At 58.1% G+C, this 16,952-nt stretch overlaps 2 protein-coding genes across 2 annotated transcripts in view; one reads left to right on the forward strand and one right to left on the reverse strand.

Annotated features, from left to right (window-relative positions):
• Positions 1-1,770: 1,770 nt before the first annotated feature.
• On the forward strand, positions 1,771-12,136 carry NKPD1 (NTPase KAP family P-loop domain containing 1). Its single transcript, XM_043993248.1, has 4 exons — positions 1,771-4,884; positions 6,065-6,481; positions 8,235-8,366; positions 9,235-12,136. Exons 1-4 carry the CDS (start codon positions 4,776-4,778, stop codon positions 10,974-10,976), a joined length of 2,400 nt encoding a protein of 799 aa, XP_043849183.1. The 5' UTR covers positions 1,771-4,775; the 3' UTR covers positions 10,977-12,136.
• Positions 12,137-12,275: 139 nt separating this feature from the next.
• Positions 12,276-16,952, reverse strand: part of PPP1R37 (protein phosphatase 1 regulatory subunit 37) — a 36,948-nt gene continuing 32,271 nt past the window's right edge. Inside the window, exons 6-13 of the mRNA XM_043993247.1 lie at positions 16,729-16,879; positions 16,179-16,334; positions 15,730-15,842; positions 14,960-15,101; positions 14,434-14,600; positions 13,609-14,311; positions 13,038-13,128; positions 12,276-12,947 (exon numbers count right to left, since the gene is read on the reverse strand). Of these exons, the coding sequence (XP_043849182.1) occupies positions 13,046-13,128; positions 13,609-14,311; positions 14,434-14,600; positions 14,960-15,101; positions 15,730-15,842; positions 16,179-16,334; positions 16,729-16,879 (1,515 nt within the window). The 3' untranslated portion in view covers positions 12,276-12,947; positions 13,038-13,045. The remainder of the gene's footprint in view (positions 12,948-13,037; positions 13,129-13,608; positions 14,312-14,433; positions 14,601-14,959; positions 15,102-15,729; positions 15,843-16,178; positions 16,335-16,728; positions 16,880-16,952) is intronic.

Below are 16,952 nucleotides of genomic sequence, written 5' to 3' on the forward strand. Positions count from 1 at the left end.
GACACCCCCATTCAGTGAGGGAGGAGATCAGTCGGGGCGATGGTTTATAGAAGGTCATGGGGCCTGGGGTGCGAATGAGGGTCGAGGGTTTCCCCATTGCCCCGTCCTGGGTCAGTCTGTAGGATGCCACGGTGCAGCAGAAAGATTCAGCCCAACCCAAGTTCCAGGGCAGCTGGATTTTGGTCTTCTGGCCCCGAGTGCCCAGCATGTCTTCTCCCCAGAGGCTGCCTAGTCTGGCTACCTCCTTTGGAGAAGAGGAGACTGAAGCCCAGATCGGTCTGGGCATTTGCCCACAGTCACCATCAGGGCTTGCCATCCTGGCTGGAGTCCATGATGCCCAGAATTTAGAGAGGCCTGGGGCAGAGCCTTTGTTTACAAATGAGCAAACTGGCTCAGAGATGGGAAGGGGTCATGCCCAGGGTCATATGCCTGGGGTGGGAAATCAGGTCTGACTCCTTAGCTGGTATCAGGACTTGCCACCCTGGCAGGCAGGACAGCAGGCCTCTGACCTGGAGAAGAATGGGTCCTGTAGGACTTCTGCCCAGTGCCCGGCACATAGACTGGTGGAGGGAAGGCTTGTTTTCTGAGGCAGATTCTGCTCAGAGGGGCCCAAAGGCCTCGCGGGACCTGCCTGTGTTCTCAGTACTCACGGTGACCTGTAGGTAGTGGAGGTATACAAGGACCTAAGGGAAGTCTGGACAGGCGGGCAGGGAGGCAAGACCACAGACCACCTTAGCCCCCAAAGGGTGAGGGGTTTTAAAAGATTCGTCATGGGAGGCAATGGCACTGGGATGGATGAGCCGAGTCAGGAAGAGCTGGGTTCCAATCCCACCTTTTGAGAACATGATGGTGACTGAGACCCTGACCCCTCAGTGCCTTGGGTGGCTTAGGAGGAGTCACTGAACCTTAGTGCCATTGCAGGGATTTTCAGCGCTGAAGCCTCAGGTCTAGCCTGAGGTCCCAATTCCACTGCCCTTCCCAGTCAGGAATGGCCTGCTCTGTGCTAAGCCCTGAGGATGCTAGGATGAAAGAGCTCATAGTACACAGGAGGAGGCTGGGGGAAGGGTACCCAGCGCCGGGGCATTGATGGGGGCTCCCAAGGAGGGCAATGAAGACGGTGCTTGAGATGACCTCAAGGTGGGCAGAGGGTAGTAAGGAGGTGTGAGCACCTGGGCCGCAGTGATCGCGCAGGATGAGGAGGTCCCCAGGAGCATCCAAAGAGGGCTGCTGGCGGAAAACAGGGTGCTCCCCCTTTGGGCAAGGAGCACTGTGGGACCCCCCCCCAAAGTGGGTCACTCCTTGTCTAAAAGGAGGATTTGGCTGACCTCTGAGGACCAGCTCAGAAGCAGGTGTCATGGGGAAAATGGGGTAGGGGGTAAGGGGTAGGGGTTTGGGGTCCTTAGGAATTCCTCTTTAAAGAATTACACCCTCTTGGGGGCAGCTAGGTGGTGCAGTGGATAAAGCACCAACCCTGGATTCAGGAGGACCTGAGTTCAAATGTGGCCTCAGAAACTTGACATTTACTAGCTGTGTGACCCTGGGCAAGTCACTTAACCCCTGTTGCCCCACAAGACAAAACAAAAAAAAGAATTACACCCTCTTGCACACAAAAGCAGTTAGAATAAGATGGTAGTTTATTTCCAGGCTGAGGAAGGGAAAGGGAAGGGAAGGGAAACCATGAAAGAAGTCCTTGGACTTCTCATGGAGAGAAGGCATGGCACACAGAGCATGGCTCTGAGATACCAATCTTGAGCAGGAAACAGGCAGGTACTTTTATAGAGGACTGATGGGGGTGACCATCTGACTGTGGAAAGTTCCTTTAGTGAGGGAGGACCATCCCCCGCTGGTGGTGGCTGGAGGAATTGGGTGAGGGGTGGCCTCAGATCTCAAACCATCTCCTAAGGACACAAAGGAAGCAACCACACCTAAACTTATCTCCCCAGGGTTGAGGGAGACTAGAATGAAGCATGGAGGTCCTGAAGCTAGCTCAGTCCGATCTGGTTCCACTTCTCTCTCTAGGAGTGTCTGTCCTTTGGATTAGTTTCTCAAGGAGAAGGTTCTTTGATATGCCCCAGAGAACTTCTGGGGTGCCCTGGGCCCATAACACAGGGCTTCTCCGATGGACTGCGGTCACCCCTCCAGGGTCCCAGGTGGGCTCTGCCTGGCCACCCCCAGCTCAGCTGTGCATTTCTCAGCTGTTACCTCTATCAACCACCTGCTGTGACTAGGTTTCTTGTGGTGGGAGGTGAGGGGGAGAGCCTTGGCTAAAGTCTTGGCTTGGAGGACTCCCCTCTGAGGAATCTCTGTTGTGCTGATAAGATTATAAAGAGTAAGTATAGCTTATCAAGCCTTGCTGGGGAGGAACAAAGTGGGTGGGAGTGAGGAGAAGAGTGAATCAGGGAAGTCTTCCTGGAGGGAGGAGGTGACTTAAAGCCAGGTGGAAGTAGAGGTTGGGAAATCCTTCCAAACACAGATGAGCCAAGGTGGGTGGTGAGGGCAGAACAGTGAGTCAGCCATTTTGACCTGTCCCAAACCTTCTTGAGGGGGGCTCAGGAGAGGAAGTTGGGGATGGAAGATACTTTAGTTGTGGGAACTCCGAAACACCAGGGTAGGGATTAGGGCTTTCATCTTGCTAATGTTACTGAATTGTGGATGGATGGGTGAATGAACGAATGGATGGATGGATGGATGAATGAATGGAGTGGATGAATGAATGAATGAGTGAATATACCAAGTATTGCCACTGGAGCTCCTGGGCAGGAAGGGCAAGGGGGTTAGAGAGGACTAGGAGGAATGCTGGCAGAGCCCCACTTGGGGCTTTGAAGGCCTGGGCTGATGTTCTGTGTTGTTTCACACGGACATTTTCCTTCTCTTTCCCCCAACTCTGGCTCACCTGGAAAGGTGAGACTGAAGCCCTGCCCCTCCCCCGAGCATGCCCATCGCATTCAGGTGAAGTGGGGGGTGGGAGCAGGGAGACTGGTCAGAGGTGGGGCAGACTTGGGGCGCCCCAGTAGACCAACTGTGGCCCCTTCTCTCTACATGTGAGGGAGGGAGGCAGAAGGGGTGCAGTGCTGGGGCAGGGGGGAAGAAGGTATGAGATGGAGTGTTCATAGGCAGAGGCCACCATGACATGGAAAAGAGAGGAGTGGACACAGGAGAGACACTTTCAAGTGTTGGAAGGTCCCCATTAAATAGAATGAGGAGCAACTGGTTCCAGAAATCAGGTTTCTGTTTGAAGGGAGGGGGAAGAGAGTTCCTACCAATCAGAGCTACCTAAAGGGTGATGGGGGATTGAAGCAGAAAGAAGCTGGACAATGGGGGCCAACTGGATGGAGGACCGGATGGCTCTGGCCTCCCTGCCTTGGTAGGGAGCAGAGCCCTGGCCCTGGGAGAGCTCCCATCTAGAAAAAGTCCCACAATCCTGCCACGGTGGCATTCCTGGATGAAGAAATGGGCTCGGCACTGAGATGATCCAGAGCCACCCTCAAACTGACCAGTGATGAAGCTGGGCTGAACCAGTGCTGTCCAGGGCTTGGCAGTCTACTGTGGGAAAAGCTTGGGTCTGGGAGACCTGTCCCTTGGGCTCCTTGGGTTGCCCTGGGCAAAGTCCATCCATCCTCCCCCTGGCCGTTGGTCAACCCTTCTGTAAAGGGGGATCCAACTAGATGGTTGTTAAGCTGCCCTCATGTTAACTGCCTCCCTCCCTCCTTTTCCCCACCTCTCCATCCCCTTGCCCTTTGTGTCCCCATCCCCCAGTCCTGGATCCTTAGTACCAGAGCTCCTTGGGTCTCCTGAAGGAGTGAACCAAGGAAGCTGCTCAGGGGGTGAGTGGGTGGGTGTGCCCAGTCCTACTTGGCTTGGGGCAGGGGTGGCAAAAGGAACATCCTATAGTTGGAGAGGGCGGAGGTGGAGGTGGGAAGACCGGTTGGGTTGGGTTTTTTAAGGCTTCTCTAGGCCTAGCCACTCAGTCTAGTGGGGCCCAGGATGCGGCTGGCACTAGGAGGGAACTGAGGGCCCTGCTGAAGCTGCCTCCCCACCAGGTATGGGGCTGGGGTATGGGACCACGGTGGGGGAGGGAGGAAAGAAAGGAAGAGGGAAGGAGGAGGGGATGAGGGCTCAGGCTTCCCAAACAACACCCACCTGTTCCCTTAGCACTTAGCCTCAAAACTTTACTTGTTCCTCCAAATTTACCCAGCTCCCCTACGATCTCACCTTTTCCCCAACTTAACCTGTTCTCTCAGCTATTATCTACTCAAACCTACCCAGTAGCCCACAACTTACTTCCAAGAACTTTAGGCACCCCTAAATATACTTAGCTCCCCAAGCTTCAACCCGAGACTTTATTCATCCTTTCCCATCACTTACCTCCCTAACCCCACTCATCCTTAACACTTTTCAGTGGCGAGATAACTATCTAGGAGACATTTGAGAAAGTTGGAGGGAGTTATGAGTGGGGGGAGTGGACAAGTACCCTCAGGTGTTTTACCCAGGACAGTTGGAAGGTCTGAAGTGCAAATCTTTCCCTCACTTTACAGACAAGAAAACTGACGCTTGGTGGGGCGATGATTTGCCAAATGTCAGTCAGATGCAGGGTCAAGAGTAGAACTCCGGTGTCTTGGTTCCAAATAGACATCCTTAGGGGGAGATCTCACTCCCCCTCGGGATCTTCAGAGGGGGAGTACATCCTGTCTTTCCCACTTCCAACTCTTGAGCCTTTGCCCTCTCTCTTATTTCCAGCAAGGGGTGGCTGACCAGACAAGGCACTAGACTTTCCCATGGCCAAGCCCTATGCTGCTGTGGGCACCGTTGGGACGATGGCCTCCGCGGGCCAGGCTCACTTCCGGCTGGATCGCTTTGTTGACCCTGAGAGCTATCAGGGGAAAGGTAGAGGGTGTCCTCCTGTGGGCCCCTGCCCATCTGGCTTGATCCTTCCCTTAGGGAGCCCCTAGTCTGAGGGGAAGGCTGAACTCTGAGGCAGGGGTGAGGGGGAAATGAGGGAGGTGGGCAGCGTCGTTAGCTTCGGAAACCTTCCTGAAAGGGAGGAAGCCAGGACACTAGAACTGTCTCTTAACTGGGACATTTGATTATGAAAGGGTGTGGATAGAGAGCCTTCCGGATGGGGAAGAAGAGCAACCAGCCAGTGATGACCGTGATGGGGTATCTCCTTCTGGGGGCCTCCAGTGGGAGGGGGAGAGGGGAATGAGGAGGGCAAACAGTAGGAGGAAGCAGGGGAAGGAGGAGGAGGCTGGGGAGTGGGCTGTGTGTGGCCCTTTCCCTCACATCAGTTGTGCCTCCATCCCTCTGGCCCCATTCCCCTCCGCAGGGGTGAGGGAGTGGGGTGCCAGCTGCCCATCCTCATCACCTCCCAGTTTTCTTCCGGGCCTTCTTTGTGGGGCCCACACCAGGACTTCGTCCCATGCTACATTCCTCCCTTTCAGTCCCTCTTCCCTTCCCTTCCCTTCCCTTCCCTTCCCTTCCCTTCCCTTCCCTTCCCTTCCCTTCCCTTCCCTTCCCTTCCCCGGCTGCTCCTCCTGGGAGGTAGCAGGGACCCAAAGAATGAGGAAGGATATCATGCCACTCAACAGCCAGGCAGCCCTCCGGAAGGAAGGCCCAGGAGAGAGGATCACCCACCTCTTCTCAAGCTCAGGCCCCCATCTCATTGGCACATGAGCCTCAAACATCATCTACTGTCCTTACTGCACTTGGCCCTGCCCCCAATCATCTAAACAGAAATCAGCTCCAGGGAGAGAGGAGTCCCCCAGGCCACACTCCCTCCTTCGATCATGTCATCATGACCAGGGGACAGCAGGAGTGGACCTCAGCCATCTGGTCCAGCCTCCTTTTGCAGAGGGGCGTGTGGGGGCCGAGCCCCTAAGAGTGAGGGCACACAGCCACAGTGCGAGCGAACAGGGTCAGGCCTGGGACCCAGGGTTAGGCTTTCGTTTCCTCCCCCTGTGAGCATCTCTTTGTCTCACCTGCCTCTCAGGGGCCTTGGTCCCCCGTGCCCCAGCCCTCTCTGTCCTCTGCTCCCATCTGGTCATCCACTCATCTTCCTTCTTTCTAGGATTTCATCATCAGCGACGCCAGGATGTATCAACCTCTCGGCCTCCAACCATGGCCTCTGCTCACCATGCCCACAGGGCATGCCCGGGGAATTCCCGGGCCTGGCCACCTTCCTTCCAGGCTCCCAGGAATGGAGGCTATTGGCTTAGGCAGTCAGGGGCTGCCTCCCTGCCTCCAAAGCCCCTGCGGCACAGGCACGGTCTAGGGGAAGACTGTGCCCGGGGCTGCCCAGTGGGCAAAGGCCACAAGACAGCACGAGGCCGTCCTCCACCACGAACTACTCCCTCCCCTGCTGCCATCTTGAATCCAGACTTGCCCCCAGCCCCGATGGCTGACGCCACCCCCGAAGCCAGGGGTTCCAGCCTCATGCGGCCCTTCCCAGCCCTTGGAGCCTGTAGTGCCGGCTCCTTCTCTGGTGGTAGTTCTCATCCCTCGGACACTTCTCCTGGGCTCTTGGCTCTGTCAATCCCCATGTTCTGGGAACCTCTCATTGGTCCTTTTGGGCAAGGGAATGTTCCTTCCCTCTACCCGTCTTTTGGGGCCATTAGCTCTTTCTCAAGGGCTGTTCATCCTTCTAGGTCTCCAGGGGTTCTGTGTACTAGCTCTGACCTTTTGGAGTCCTTCCTCTTGCCCCTTAGCCTAGGCTATAGGTCACCTCCTTCGATGCAGCTGCTGGGTTTGGCCTCAGAACTGTGAGTTATTTCCTGGTCCCTTCTCCATCCACCACCTACCTCTCCATGCTTTATCTGACCGTCCAACTCTGCTTCTCTTCACAGCCTCCAGCCTGGTAGAAGGGGAGGGAGGTCACTTCTGCAAGGTCACATTCCCTGTTTGCTCCATCAGGGGGGTGTCAGGAGGCCATGAGGTCCAGTTGGCTGGACCCCAGTGTAAGGCTGAGATGTCTGACAGGGGCTCTGGTCAAAGCCCTAATAGATGAAGTTAGGAGTAGGAATATTTGGGTGAAAGTCAAGGGCAGTTGGATTCAGGGACCTGAAGAACAAGAACCGAGTTGGAAACAGGGCTATGGTCACGCTCCTGATGTCTACGGCTTCCATCAGAAAGAAGCTCTCCAGCCATCTCCCATCCAGGCTTTTAGTGGGATAGCTCCCCTCGCTGCTCTTCCCCCACAGCCCATCCTTTCACACTGCCCAAAGGGGTCATGGGCAGATGTAGCCCTTCTTGTTCTTCTCATTGCCCAAGGGGCACACGTTTGAAGTCCTCTGCCTAGCATTCAAGGTCTTCCATGACCTGGCATCTCTCCATTTCATGCTTCTCCTACTTTCTTGGCTCCAGTCAAAATGGACAACTCTGTCCAGGAACATGTCTTATGCTTGCCTCCCTCCACATCTTTGCTTACACTGTCCCTTACACCGGGAATGCCATCCCTCTAGTTCCTAGTCATTCTTTAATACCCGACTTAAATGCTCCTCTCTCTAGGAAGCATCCCCAGATTTCCTGTTGGCAACGACCTGTCCCAGCAGATTGGAAACATCTTTGTTTGCATGTTTCTAACCTACTGATCATATAACACTGTATTATATGTTGATGCTTGGCCCTTCTAGACTATCAGCTTCAGTAGAAAGCTCTGTAGACAGCAGGTGTTTAATGCTGAGTAAAGAACACGTGAGGAGTTGGAGGGAGGGTCCCAGACAAGATCTTGTCCATCTACACTTGCACTCAGTTAAGGTTATGCTCAAGTACAAGGTGAAGCGGGTCTGCCATGTCTTCCATTCGGATGACATGATGAAAGGTTAAGGAGGAGACAAGTTGAGGGGTGTGGTCAGCATCAGGATTTGTATCGTGGATACAGCTGGAATGGGATTTATACTACAGGAAGGGAAGGTTTAGAATTGGGGGTAACAGTGCCTCTCCAGCGTAGGGAGCAGAACAGTAGTAACTGTGTTCGTATTAACATTAAGGTGTCCAGAGGTGGCGGCTCTGTGGAATGGACAGGCTTCATAGCTCAATGGCTCTGCCTCCTTCACCGCATCTCGGCACTGGGGGAAAGGGGTCCTAGGTGTTTGGTACTCTTGGATGTTGTTCTATACCCAGCTGCTTCTGGGGGAAGATGGTTGCCTTCTCACTCTGGACAGTGGTGTGTGTGTGTGTGTGGGAGGTTAGGGAGGGGGGAGAGCCTCAGCCCCCGCCTCACAGCCTGCTGTCTTTTGCAGACATAGTGACAGAAGATGACGTCTACTGTAGCTGTCTGTCGAAGACACTGTGCCATGTGCCCACACCTGTGACAGTGGGCTTCTATGCCCCCTTTGGCTGCCGACTGCACATGATGTTGGACAAAATCACAGGTAGCTGGGGAATGTGGCACAATCAAGTAGCTTATAGCAGCCAGCGACTGTTCCCTACACCAGCCTGCGGTGGTCCAGCCCTCAGTTCCCTTCATGGCCACAACATGACCCCAGTTCCTAGAGTCCTCTAACTCACTCCAGCTCCCCAAACACTGAGCCTGCCCAGTAAACGTTAACACTTAGGCCTCAGGCCTAGTCCAGTAATGACCCCCATCTTCCTCTTGATGCTATCTGGGCTTTGATCTGAAAGCTGAAATCAGACCGGAAAAGTCAGTCTGATGCAGCCTTTCTCCTAAATGCTGCTTGTGACCTTCACGCCAGCCTACCGCTAACCCAATACCCAACAATAATTGAATCAGCCCTAACTTTCCCCCAAGCCCTGATCTCTCAAACCTAACATCAGAGACTTAATGGATTCATTTCAATCCAGTCCTCACCCTGACCATCCCCAAGATCTAGTCTTTACTCCAATGCAAGCCCAAGCTCAAAACCCAAACCTTAACAATGGCCCCAGGCACCTCTAACTTAACTCACACACAGGCTGGCCCAGCTCCTGACTCTGATCCTCAGCCCCTGTCCCTGATCCACCCTAATCCTGAACCAACCCTAACCCAATTCCAAACCCTAATCTTGAGCTCCAACCATTCATTTAACAAACGTTTGCTGAGCACCTGTGTCTGAGTCCCTGGGCTCAGGCACTTGTGGAGAGAAGATGAGTAAATCCTGGCTGGATGCTGGGGATGAACCTGGCCCGAGGTGGGTCGCCTCCCCAGGTGGTGAGGTGGTGGCTATGGGTGGGCCCCAAGGCTCTGGGAGGTGCTGGGGACCAGCCTGGCTGACCCTGGCTTTTGCTCTGGCTCTCCCCAAGCCCTCATGCAGAAGGAGGCAGCCCAGCGGGAGGCGGAGGAGCTGCAGCAAGTCCGATGGAAGCCCCGCCAAGTGGATGGCTGGGGCTTCCCCAGGCTCCTCTGGTACCTGGTCTTCTACCAGCCCGTCATCACGGAGCTCCACCTGCGTCGGAAGAACGTGCAGTTCCTGTTCATTCGCTTCAGCGCCTGGCAGTATGCGGGCACGGACAAGCTGTGGGCTGGGTTGGTGACCACGCTCTGTGACGGCATCCGCAGACACTACGGGGCTCTGCCCTTCAGCCTCTACACCGTGGTGGGCAACAAGCCGGCCATGGCCCCAGACTTCTGCCAGCGTGAGTGGCACTGCCGCCGCAGGGTGTGCCTGATCCTGCTGGCCCTGGCCGCGGCCCTGGCACTGGGGATAGGCCTCCTCTACCTCTCCTTCAGCAGCAGGGGGTCCGGGCGGGAAGGGGGAGGCCACGGAAGCATGCTCAAAGTGTTTGGGGGTGCAGCCACCACCCTGTCGGGCTCTGGCCTACTTATGGCCCTCTATTCAGTGGGTAAGCACCTGTTTGTGAGCCAGCGGAAGAAGATTGAGAGGCTGGTCACACGGGAGAAGTTTGGAAGCCAGCTGGGCTTTATGTGTGAGGTCAAGAAGGAGGTGGAGCTGCTGACCAACTACATCTGCTTCCTGGAGATCTTCCAGAGGCGGCGGCTCCGCATCGTCCTGGAGGTCACCGGCCTTGACACCTGCTACCCAGAGCGTGTGGTGGGCGTCCTCAATGCCATCAACACCCTGCTATCCGACAGCCAGGCCCCCTTCATCTTCATCCTGGTGGTGGACCCCTACATCCTGGCCTCATGCCTCGAGAACGCAAGCAGCATGAAGGGCGTGGCTGACAACGGCTACCTCTTCCTCAACCGTACAGTCACGCTGCCATTCTCTGTGCCCATCATGGGGCGCCGGACCAAGCTACGCTTCCTGGAAGATGCCGTGCAAAGCCGCGACGACCTGCTCTATCGGGCCATCACGCGGCAGCTGCGGGGCAGCCACAAAGGGACCCCCACGGGGGCAGAGGGCACAGAGCTGCTCAACGTGGAGGTGGGGGGGGGCCAGGACCAGGGCCGCATTGAGGTTGAGGCTGGCCAGCGGATCCAGGAAGCCCTGTTCTGCCTGCACAACGAGCAGGACTGTCTGTACGAGTACATTCCAGACAACGTGGTTTCCATGCGGCGGATCGTGAACACGGTGCCCATCACGGTAAGGCTGCTGCACGAGCACCAGGCCCGTGGTGGGCCCATGCGGCCTACCCCGCGGCAAGCCGTGGCCTGGGTGGTCCTGGCCAATCAGTGGCCCTGCCGGCTGAGCTGGGCCCTGCAGTGCCTTGAAGACCGCCAGCAGGTCGAAGGGGGCCCAGACCCCCAGGCTCCCCTCTGGGGCATCTTCCGCGACAATAGCCGCGAGCTCCACACCATGACCAAGGCCCTGCAGAATGTGGTGGACCTGGATGGAGACCCGGAGCTCTTTGCCCGCTTCCTGGGCATCGACTTCCCTTTTACCGTGGCGGAGGCTCAGAGTTTGCTCTGCTGCACCGTCAACCTAGACCACTCCATCCGTCGCCGCATGGGGCTCATCCGCAGCATCCGTGCCCTCAACCCCCCGGGCAGCGCCCCTCACGGCTCTACCGCCCACTCTGAGAAGCCCCCCTCCCCACTACGGGACAGGACCTTCCATGCTGGCAAGCCCAGTGCAGTCTCTTGAATTGGGGCAGATGGAGGCAGGAGAAAGGCAGTGGTGGTCAGTTGATGGGTCAAGGCCAGCAGCGAGGCCCTCTGTTCTGCAGACCGTCCCGCCAGGAGGGGCAGGCTCTGGTTGCTGCTGGATGCAGTCAGAGCTCACTTACAGGACACATGGTTCCACTTTTGCACTTCCCAGTGAAGCAGTGTTATTAACTTGGGGCTCAGGCGGCCTCCCAGCAGTGTATGTGTGTGCATGTGTGCGTGTGTGTGTGCATGGGGAGACCAAACTGGAAACCCCTTCCTTCAGTGCAATAAAGATGGGTCACAGTCAGACTGCTCTTCAGGGATACATTCCCAACGGGGGTAGTAGCAGGCAGCCCCCCTGCCCCATAGGCCCAGGCCAAATGGAGGGATGGGGGGCGGGGAGAGACAGAGGCAGAGAATGCTGGGGAGGAGGCATGGCTGGCAAGGACATGCAGTGTCCCAGCAAACGGACAACATGAGTGTGCGTGGGCCCCGAGGAATCTCTGCACCTGAGCTGGCCCCACACCCTCCTGCCCCAGTCAGGCAAATCATTCCCCTCCTCGGGGTAACTGGCATTTCCGGAGCGTGCCCCCGCCCAGTCTCCGTGATGAGCTCACCTTGGTACCTCTCGGGCTGCCTCGGTGTGCTAATTATGACTGCCTCTCCACCTGCCTCATCCAGGCCAAAGGAAGTCAATTTGGGGGCAAACTCACCCATTCCCTCCCAGCTCTGGGGCTACCTGTCCAACCAGTTATTTATTCAGTCTCAGAAAGGGCAGAGCATTTAGGGATCAAATGTGACAGCGGAAAGCCAGCCCAGAGACGGGAAGGGGCCTGATTAACTGCCCAGCCAGTGAGAGGAAAAGATGGCCCAGGTGGCCATGTAAATCACCCTGTGCCCAGCTGAGAGCTGGGGGACTTTGGCTCCGCAGCACAGCCCCTAAAGCCGAGCTATCCCACAACATCGGAGTTCAGACCTCCCTGTCCATTCCTTTCCATTGCGGCACAGACACACAGACACACCCCTGACTGAAACAGCAGTTGGCCACAGGGGGCCGCCCTCCCACATCACTGCCTCCATCCACTGTCCTGGCCTCTCCCCATTTTCAGCCACAAGGAGGCAGGGCCTGAGCCTCCTACTCTGCCCCATCCTTGGCCTCTGCTCCACAGGGAGCTCAGTGGGCTGAGTTCAAGTCCCTCCTCTCAGGTTGCTTCCTTGACCCCATCTTCCTGCTTCTCTCATCGGTGATGACCCCGGGTCACCACAGCAAGGAGTAAAAAGGACTCAGGGCTACCCATGCTGGCGACGGAGGCATTTAATAGAAAAAGTCTGACCAGAGATGTGTGTCTCGGGGAGGGAAGAGGGGCCCCTCCAGGGTCTCCTCCCGGCCCCCCCCCCCTCGCTTCCTCTCCGAGACCGATCCCCAGGCGGAATGCCAGGCAGCGGGCTCCCTGCTCCTGCAAGGGAGCCCACGCCACCCCAGGGGGCCGCCTGGACACCTGCTAGCTCCCTGATAAATTTATTGCACTTGAGTAAAGAGAGCTCTCAGCTTCAGCCTCCACCTGCATGGCCGGCCCCTCTCCGGCCACCCCCCACACCTCCCCAGCATCTCTGCTGCCCGGATGCTCCTCAGCCACATCACCATCACCGCCCCCCTGGGGTGACCCAATTGTGCGCACCTCCCTCCCCGTGCCTCCCTGAGAGAACCCACCTCCTTCCACCCCCTGGGCCTGCCTGTCCTCAGAGAGGGGAGGGGGAAATAAATAGAGGTGCTTAGATGGGGCCCTGGGGCACCAGGGAAGGAAGGGGGCTGATGTGCTTCCCCAGGGTCCCTCGTAGTGTTTCCTCAGGCGCCTGCTTCCCCCAGCCCCGTGGGCGGCCCTGATCCTGGAGAGCTGGAACAGAGGGCGGTCTGGCTCCGGGGCACAGGGCGGGGCCTCAGATCATTGAAGCCTGACCAGAGAAAGCTCTTGGGGGGAGAAGAGAAGGGAGGAGCTGATCAGATCTCATTTCCTCTGTGGTACCCCCAACCCCATGCCACCTGTCCCCTGCCCCTCACCTCAGGTGTCACAGTGTCTCCTGCCCTGACTCCTGACTGGCTTCCAGAAGTAATTCTTCGAGCTCCCTCTCGTTCTTGGAGCAACTGAGTTCTGCGGGTTCAGAAAGGAGCAGAGGGGATTTCATGAGGAGCTGGGTGTCCTGTGATGGCCACCTGAACCTCTGGGGCAGGCACACGGGACACAAGGGTTGGGACGGGCCAGTTGGCCTGGCTCCTAAGGTTTTCCTTACACATCTCCTCTGCCCCTGGGGGCAGAGTGGATTCCTGGTCCTGCAGACACCTGCTACTGGGGGCCTTCCCTCGGAGGGCTCCTGCCAGGGGAAGTGCCAGGGAGGGGCCTCCCTGAGGGCAGTGCAGAGAATGCCAGGGACTCTAGCTGATGGGGCCCCCAGGCAGTGAGGGGCAGAGCTGAGATGGCTGGAGCCAGTGCCTGAGGCAGGAGGCTTCCAAGATCTGGGCGGCCAGAGTCTTCATCTGTCAGAGAGGAGCGATGGCCCTGGGGGACATCTAAGCAGGCAGGGATGGAGGAGAGGGGACAGGCTGCACCTGCTGCCTCAGGACCCATGCTCACCATGCTCGAGGCCACAGCCTCCACCCTTGCCCTCCGGTCCTCCATGGCTGGAAGGGGAATCGGGCAGTGCTCGAGCAAACTCTGGCTTCAGCCCATTGGGCAGTGGTAGGTCTGGAGGGCCGGCCCCGACCCCCGACCTGTTGGCCGGGGCTTCGCCCACCTTTTCGGGGGGGCTCTCTACCCGAGTCACCACAAACACTTTGTGTCCTCGGCCAGGGCTGGACACCGATATGCGTTTTTCGGCACCCGGCCCCTCTGGCCTGGGCCCGCTGGGGCTCTCAGGCAGAGCCTCGGGAGCTGAGGGGCTCGGGCTGCCCGGAGGGGTCCTGTCCCTGGAGCTCAGGGAGTTCCCAGGAATGGTGGAAAGCTGAACTGCGGGGCCACACGTCACTCGAATCTCTCGGCCACCATCATCCTCGTCCTCCTCTGAGTCCTCGGTGTCAGAATCTGAGTCCTCGGTGGGCCCCGGAGCCTCAGGCCTGGCCCTGGTCAGGTCCCCGTTCTCCCTGGCCTCCTCGGCCGGCTCTCCCAGCACAGCGGCCTCCTCTCGGGCAGGCTCAGTGACTGTGATCTCGGGCATGGAGGCCGAGAGCTGCAGCCGCTGCTCCTTCTCCTCCTCCTCGCGGGCCAGGACAAAGTTCCGCTTACAACCGTTCTGGATCTCTGCCAGGAGGGCTTTCTGGGTCTCGATGAAGCTCTTTACCTGCCGAGGAAGGGCATAGATGGGGCTGCTGTGGCTGGGGGACCGAGCCTGGGCCCGCCCTGCACCCACGCCTGGGAACCTGTCCTGAAGCAAACCTCTAGCAGACGGGGGACCCCACTTACTGCCTCCTTTTTGGGCTCCCGGTCTAAGTCGAGGCGCAGCAGTGACTGGTTGACTTTGAGGGCCAAGGACAGGGCCATCAGCCCCCCAGTCTTGATCTCGTTCTCCCGAAGGTCCAGCCGAAGCAGGCGCGGGCTCTCGGCAATGAATTCTGCTACTGCCACGGCTCCTAGGGAGGGGGCCGAGCCCGGCCGGGTCCCAAGTGAGGAACAAGGGCCCCCAAGCCAGGCCAGGGCCGGGGCCGTTCCCTGCCTCTCTGGGCCTCGGAGGCCCCTGGCCAGCAGCTCCTCACTGGAGCGCTCTCCACCCTGTCCTTCCTCTTCAAAGGCAGCCTCAGGCCCTTTTTTCTCCCGCCCTCCCTCCCTCCCTCCGGCTGGGTTCTGCCCCTCACTCAAGCCCTGGCCCCCAGTGCCTTTGCTCCGTGCTGACCTCTCCCAGCTTCCCTCCAAAGCCCCCCATCCGTCAGGCTGAGTGAACACCCATGACAGGTGAGGGTTAACTTTGGGGTGCCCTGGCCAAGCCCCTCACCCTCGCATGTCAGTTTGGTCGATGCCAGGCCCAGGCGCAGGATGCTGCGGTTCCCAATCAGTCCGTTTTTGAGGTTCCGGACCCCTTCGTTTCCAATAGGATTGTGGCCCAGATTCAGAGTCTCCAGGCTCTGGGTATGGGGCTGAGGGCGAGAGACATCAGGGAGACACACAAGGGCAAGGGGAGCCCGGTCAGGAAAGAAGCCGGGGCGCCTGGCCCAGAGGTGGCTGCGGAGGGCTAAGCTCAAAGACCGGCACTGGGAGGATGCTGGGCAGGACTCCCCCCCCGGGCCAAGGGAATCTAAGAGGAAGCGCCCAGCTACACTAGACATCCAGGGCCAAGTCATGTTTTTGAAGGCTCTCCCAGGCTGGAGCAGAGCATCCGATCAATAGTTCTCCAACTATGGGCAGACACCCAGAGCCGGCCTCCAGACCGTCTCTCTGAGCTCTTGCCGCTCCTTTACTGCCTACCAAAGTGGGATCTTGGAAAACCAGGGGCCGGTGCCCCGGCAAAGGGAGACAACCAGTGAGTCCACAGCCAAATCCCGCGTGGCCTTCCTCACGCTCCTCTCACCCACCACTACCCCTCCCAGTCCTAAGCTGGATGGAAAGAACCCTGGGAGTCAAGAGACTTGGGATGCTGAGACCTTGGGCCAGCCTCTTCCTTGGCTTCCAATTCCTTTTCTGTAAAATCTAGAGCCATGCCCCATGCCAGGGTCCTTCCTGGTGCTGACAGGGCCAGCTTCTCTTTGGGTCTAGCACATGACTCACCAGCGTCATTCCCAGGAAAGCCATGCCTGTGTGTGTCAGCTGATTGTTCCAAAGAACGAGCGTAGTCAGCCCCTTCCTCTGCTCCTTCAGGCCCTCACAGATGTAGGCCAGACCTGGGGGAACAAGCCGGAGGCTGCTCTGGGGGGCTCTCGGGCCCTGCTCAGATTCTCTCCCTCCCTTTCCCCAAGTTTCCTACTTCTAGTCTGAAAGGAGAGAGGGGAGGGGAAAAGGGATTATGAACCATCAGAGAAAGAAGTCTGGGCCAGCTACTGAGGGCGGGACAGGATGAGCAAGGGCGGCGGAGCAGAGCAGAGGGTGAGGGGCTTGGTCAGCATCAGCACCTCTCATTGCCCTATTTCACGGGGCTGGACAGAGACATACCCAAGGTCTCATATTGAGTCAGGGAGTCTAGGTCTCTGGGCTATCGGGTTCTGTGTGCCCCTACCCACCTGAGTCTAGAACATGGTTGTTCCGCAGGTCCAAGATCTGGATGGAGCAGTTGAATTTGAGAAGGTTCCCGAGCTGGGCTGAGTCTTGGAGCCCATTGAGTTTGTTGTCGGCCAGGTACAGCTCCCGAAGATTCATATTCATCTTGAGGGCGGCGGCTGCCGGGGCGCAGCAAGGGGACAGGTCAGCCCGACCGCCCACTTCTCTAGTGAACGATCGGGGCCCTGGCCTACGCCACCTCTCGCCTACCCTGCTGCCACCGGGGCTGTCACTCGGTGAGGCGGCCCCTGAGCTGCCACTAGGAAGGCTGCTGACCCAGAGAGGAGTCACAGGCTTTCAGAGCCCCAGAAGCCCAGATGGCCTAAGGAGCTACATGGCCAAGCATCCTTGTGCTGAGGGTCGTGAAGCCCAGGAAGGGGAAGGGGAAGGGGGCTGCCCAGAGCCACAGAGCCCTGCAAGGTGGTCCACACCAGAGGGACCAGATCTGGCCTGGGGAGTGTCTGCGGGCCCCGCCCCCAGCCTGGGCATGTGCCTGGCTGCTGGGCCACTCACCGAGAAGCACGAGAGGGCGCCCTGACAAGCTGGCATTCTCCAGGTGCAGCACGGTGAGGCTGCTGCTTATGCGCAGGGCCCGCGCCACAAAGGGGGCCGAGTGGTCCAGCAGGGGGGTGTTGTGGGCGTCCAGGTACTGCAGGCAGTTTGTCTACAGGGGCCAGGAGAGCATCGGGGCAGAGCGTGGGGCTCCATCTGCCCGCATGCCGAGTTGCTGCCCCACC

The sequence above is a fragment of the Dromiciops gliroides genome, chromosome 3 (assembly GCF_019393635.1).
Source record: "Dromiciops gliroides isolate mDroGli1 chromosome 3, mDroGli1.pri, whole genome shotgun sequence".
In the NCBI taxonomy this organism is placed as follows: Eukaryota; Metazoa; Chordata; class Mammalia; order Microbiotheria; family Microbiotheriidae; genus Dromiciops; species Dromiciops gliroides.

What these genes read in the sequence shown, in the direction of transcription:
- NKPD1 (XM_043993248.1), top strand. Translation starts at nt 4,776, where the DNA reads ATGGCCAAGCCCTATGCTGCTGTGGGCACCGTTGGGACGATGGCCTCC. An exon ending in TGAGAGCTATCAGGGGAAAG is followed by an intron (nt 4,885 to 6,064) that starts GTAGAGGGTGTC and finishes CCTTCTTTCTAG; the next exon opens with GATTTCATCATCAGCGACGC. An exon ending in TGCCGGCTCCTTCTCTGGTG is followed by an intron (nt 6,482 to 8,234) that starts GTAGTTCTCATC and finishes TGTCTTTTGCAG; the next exon opens with ACATAGTGACAGAAGATGAC.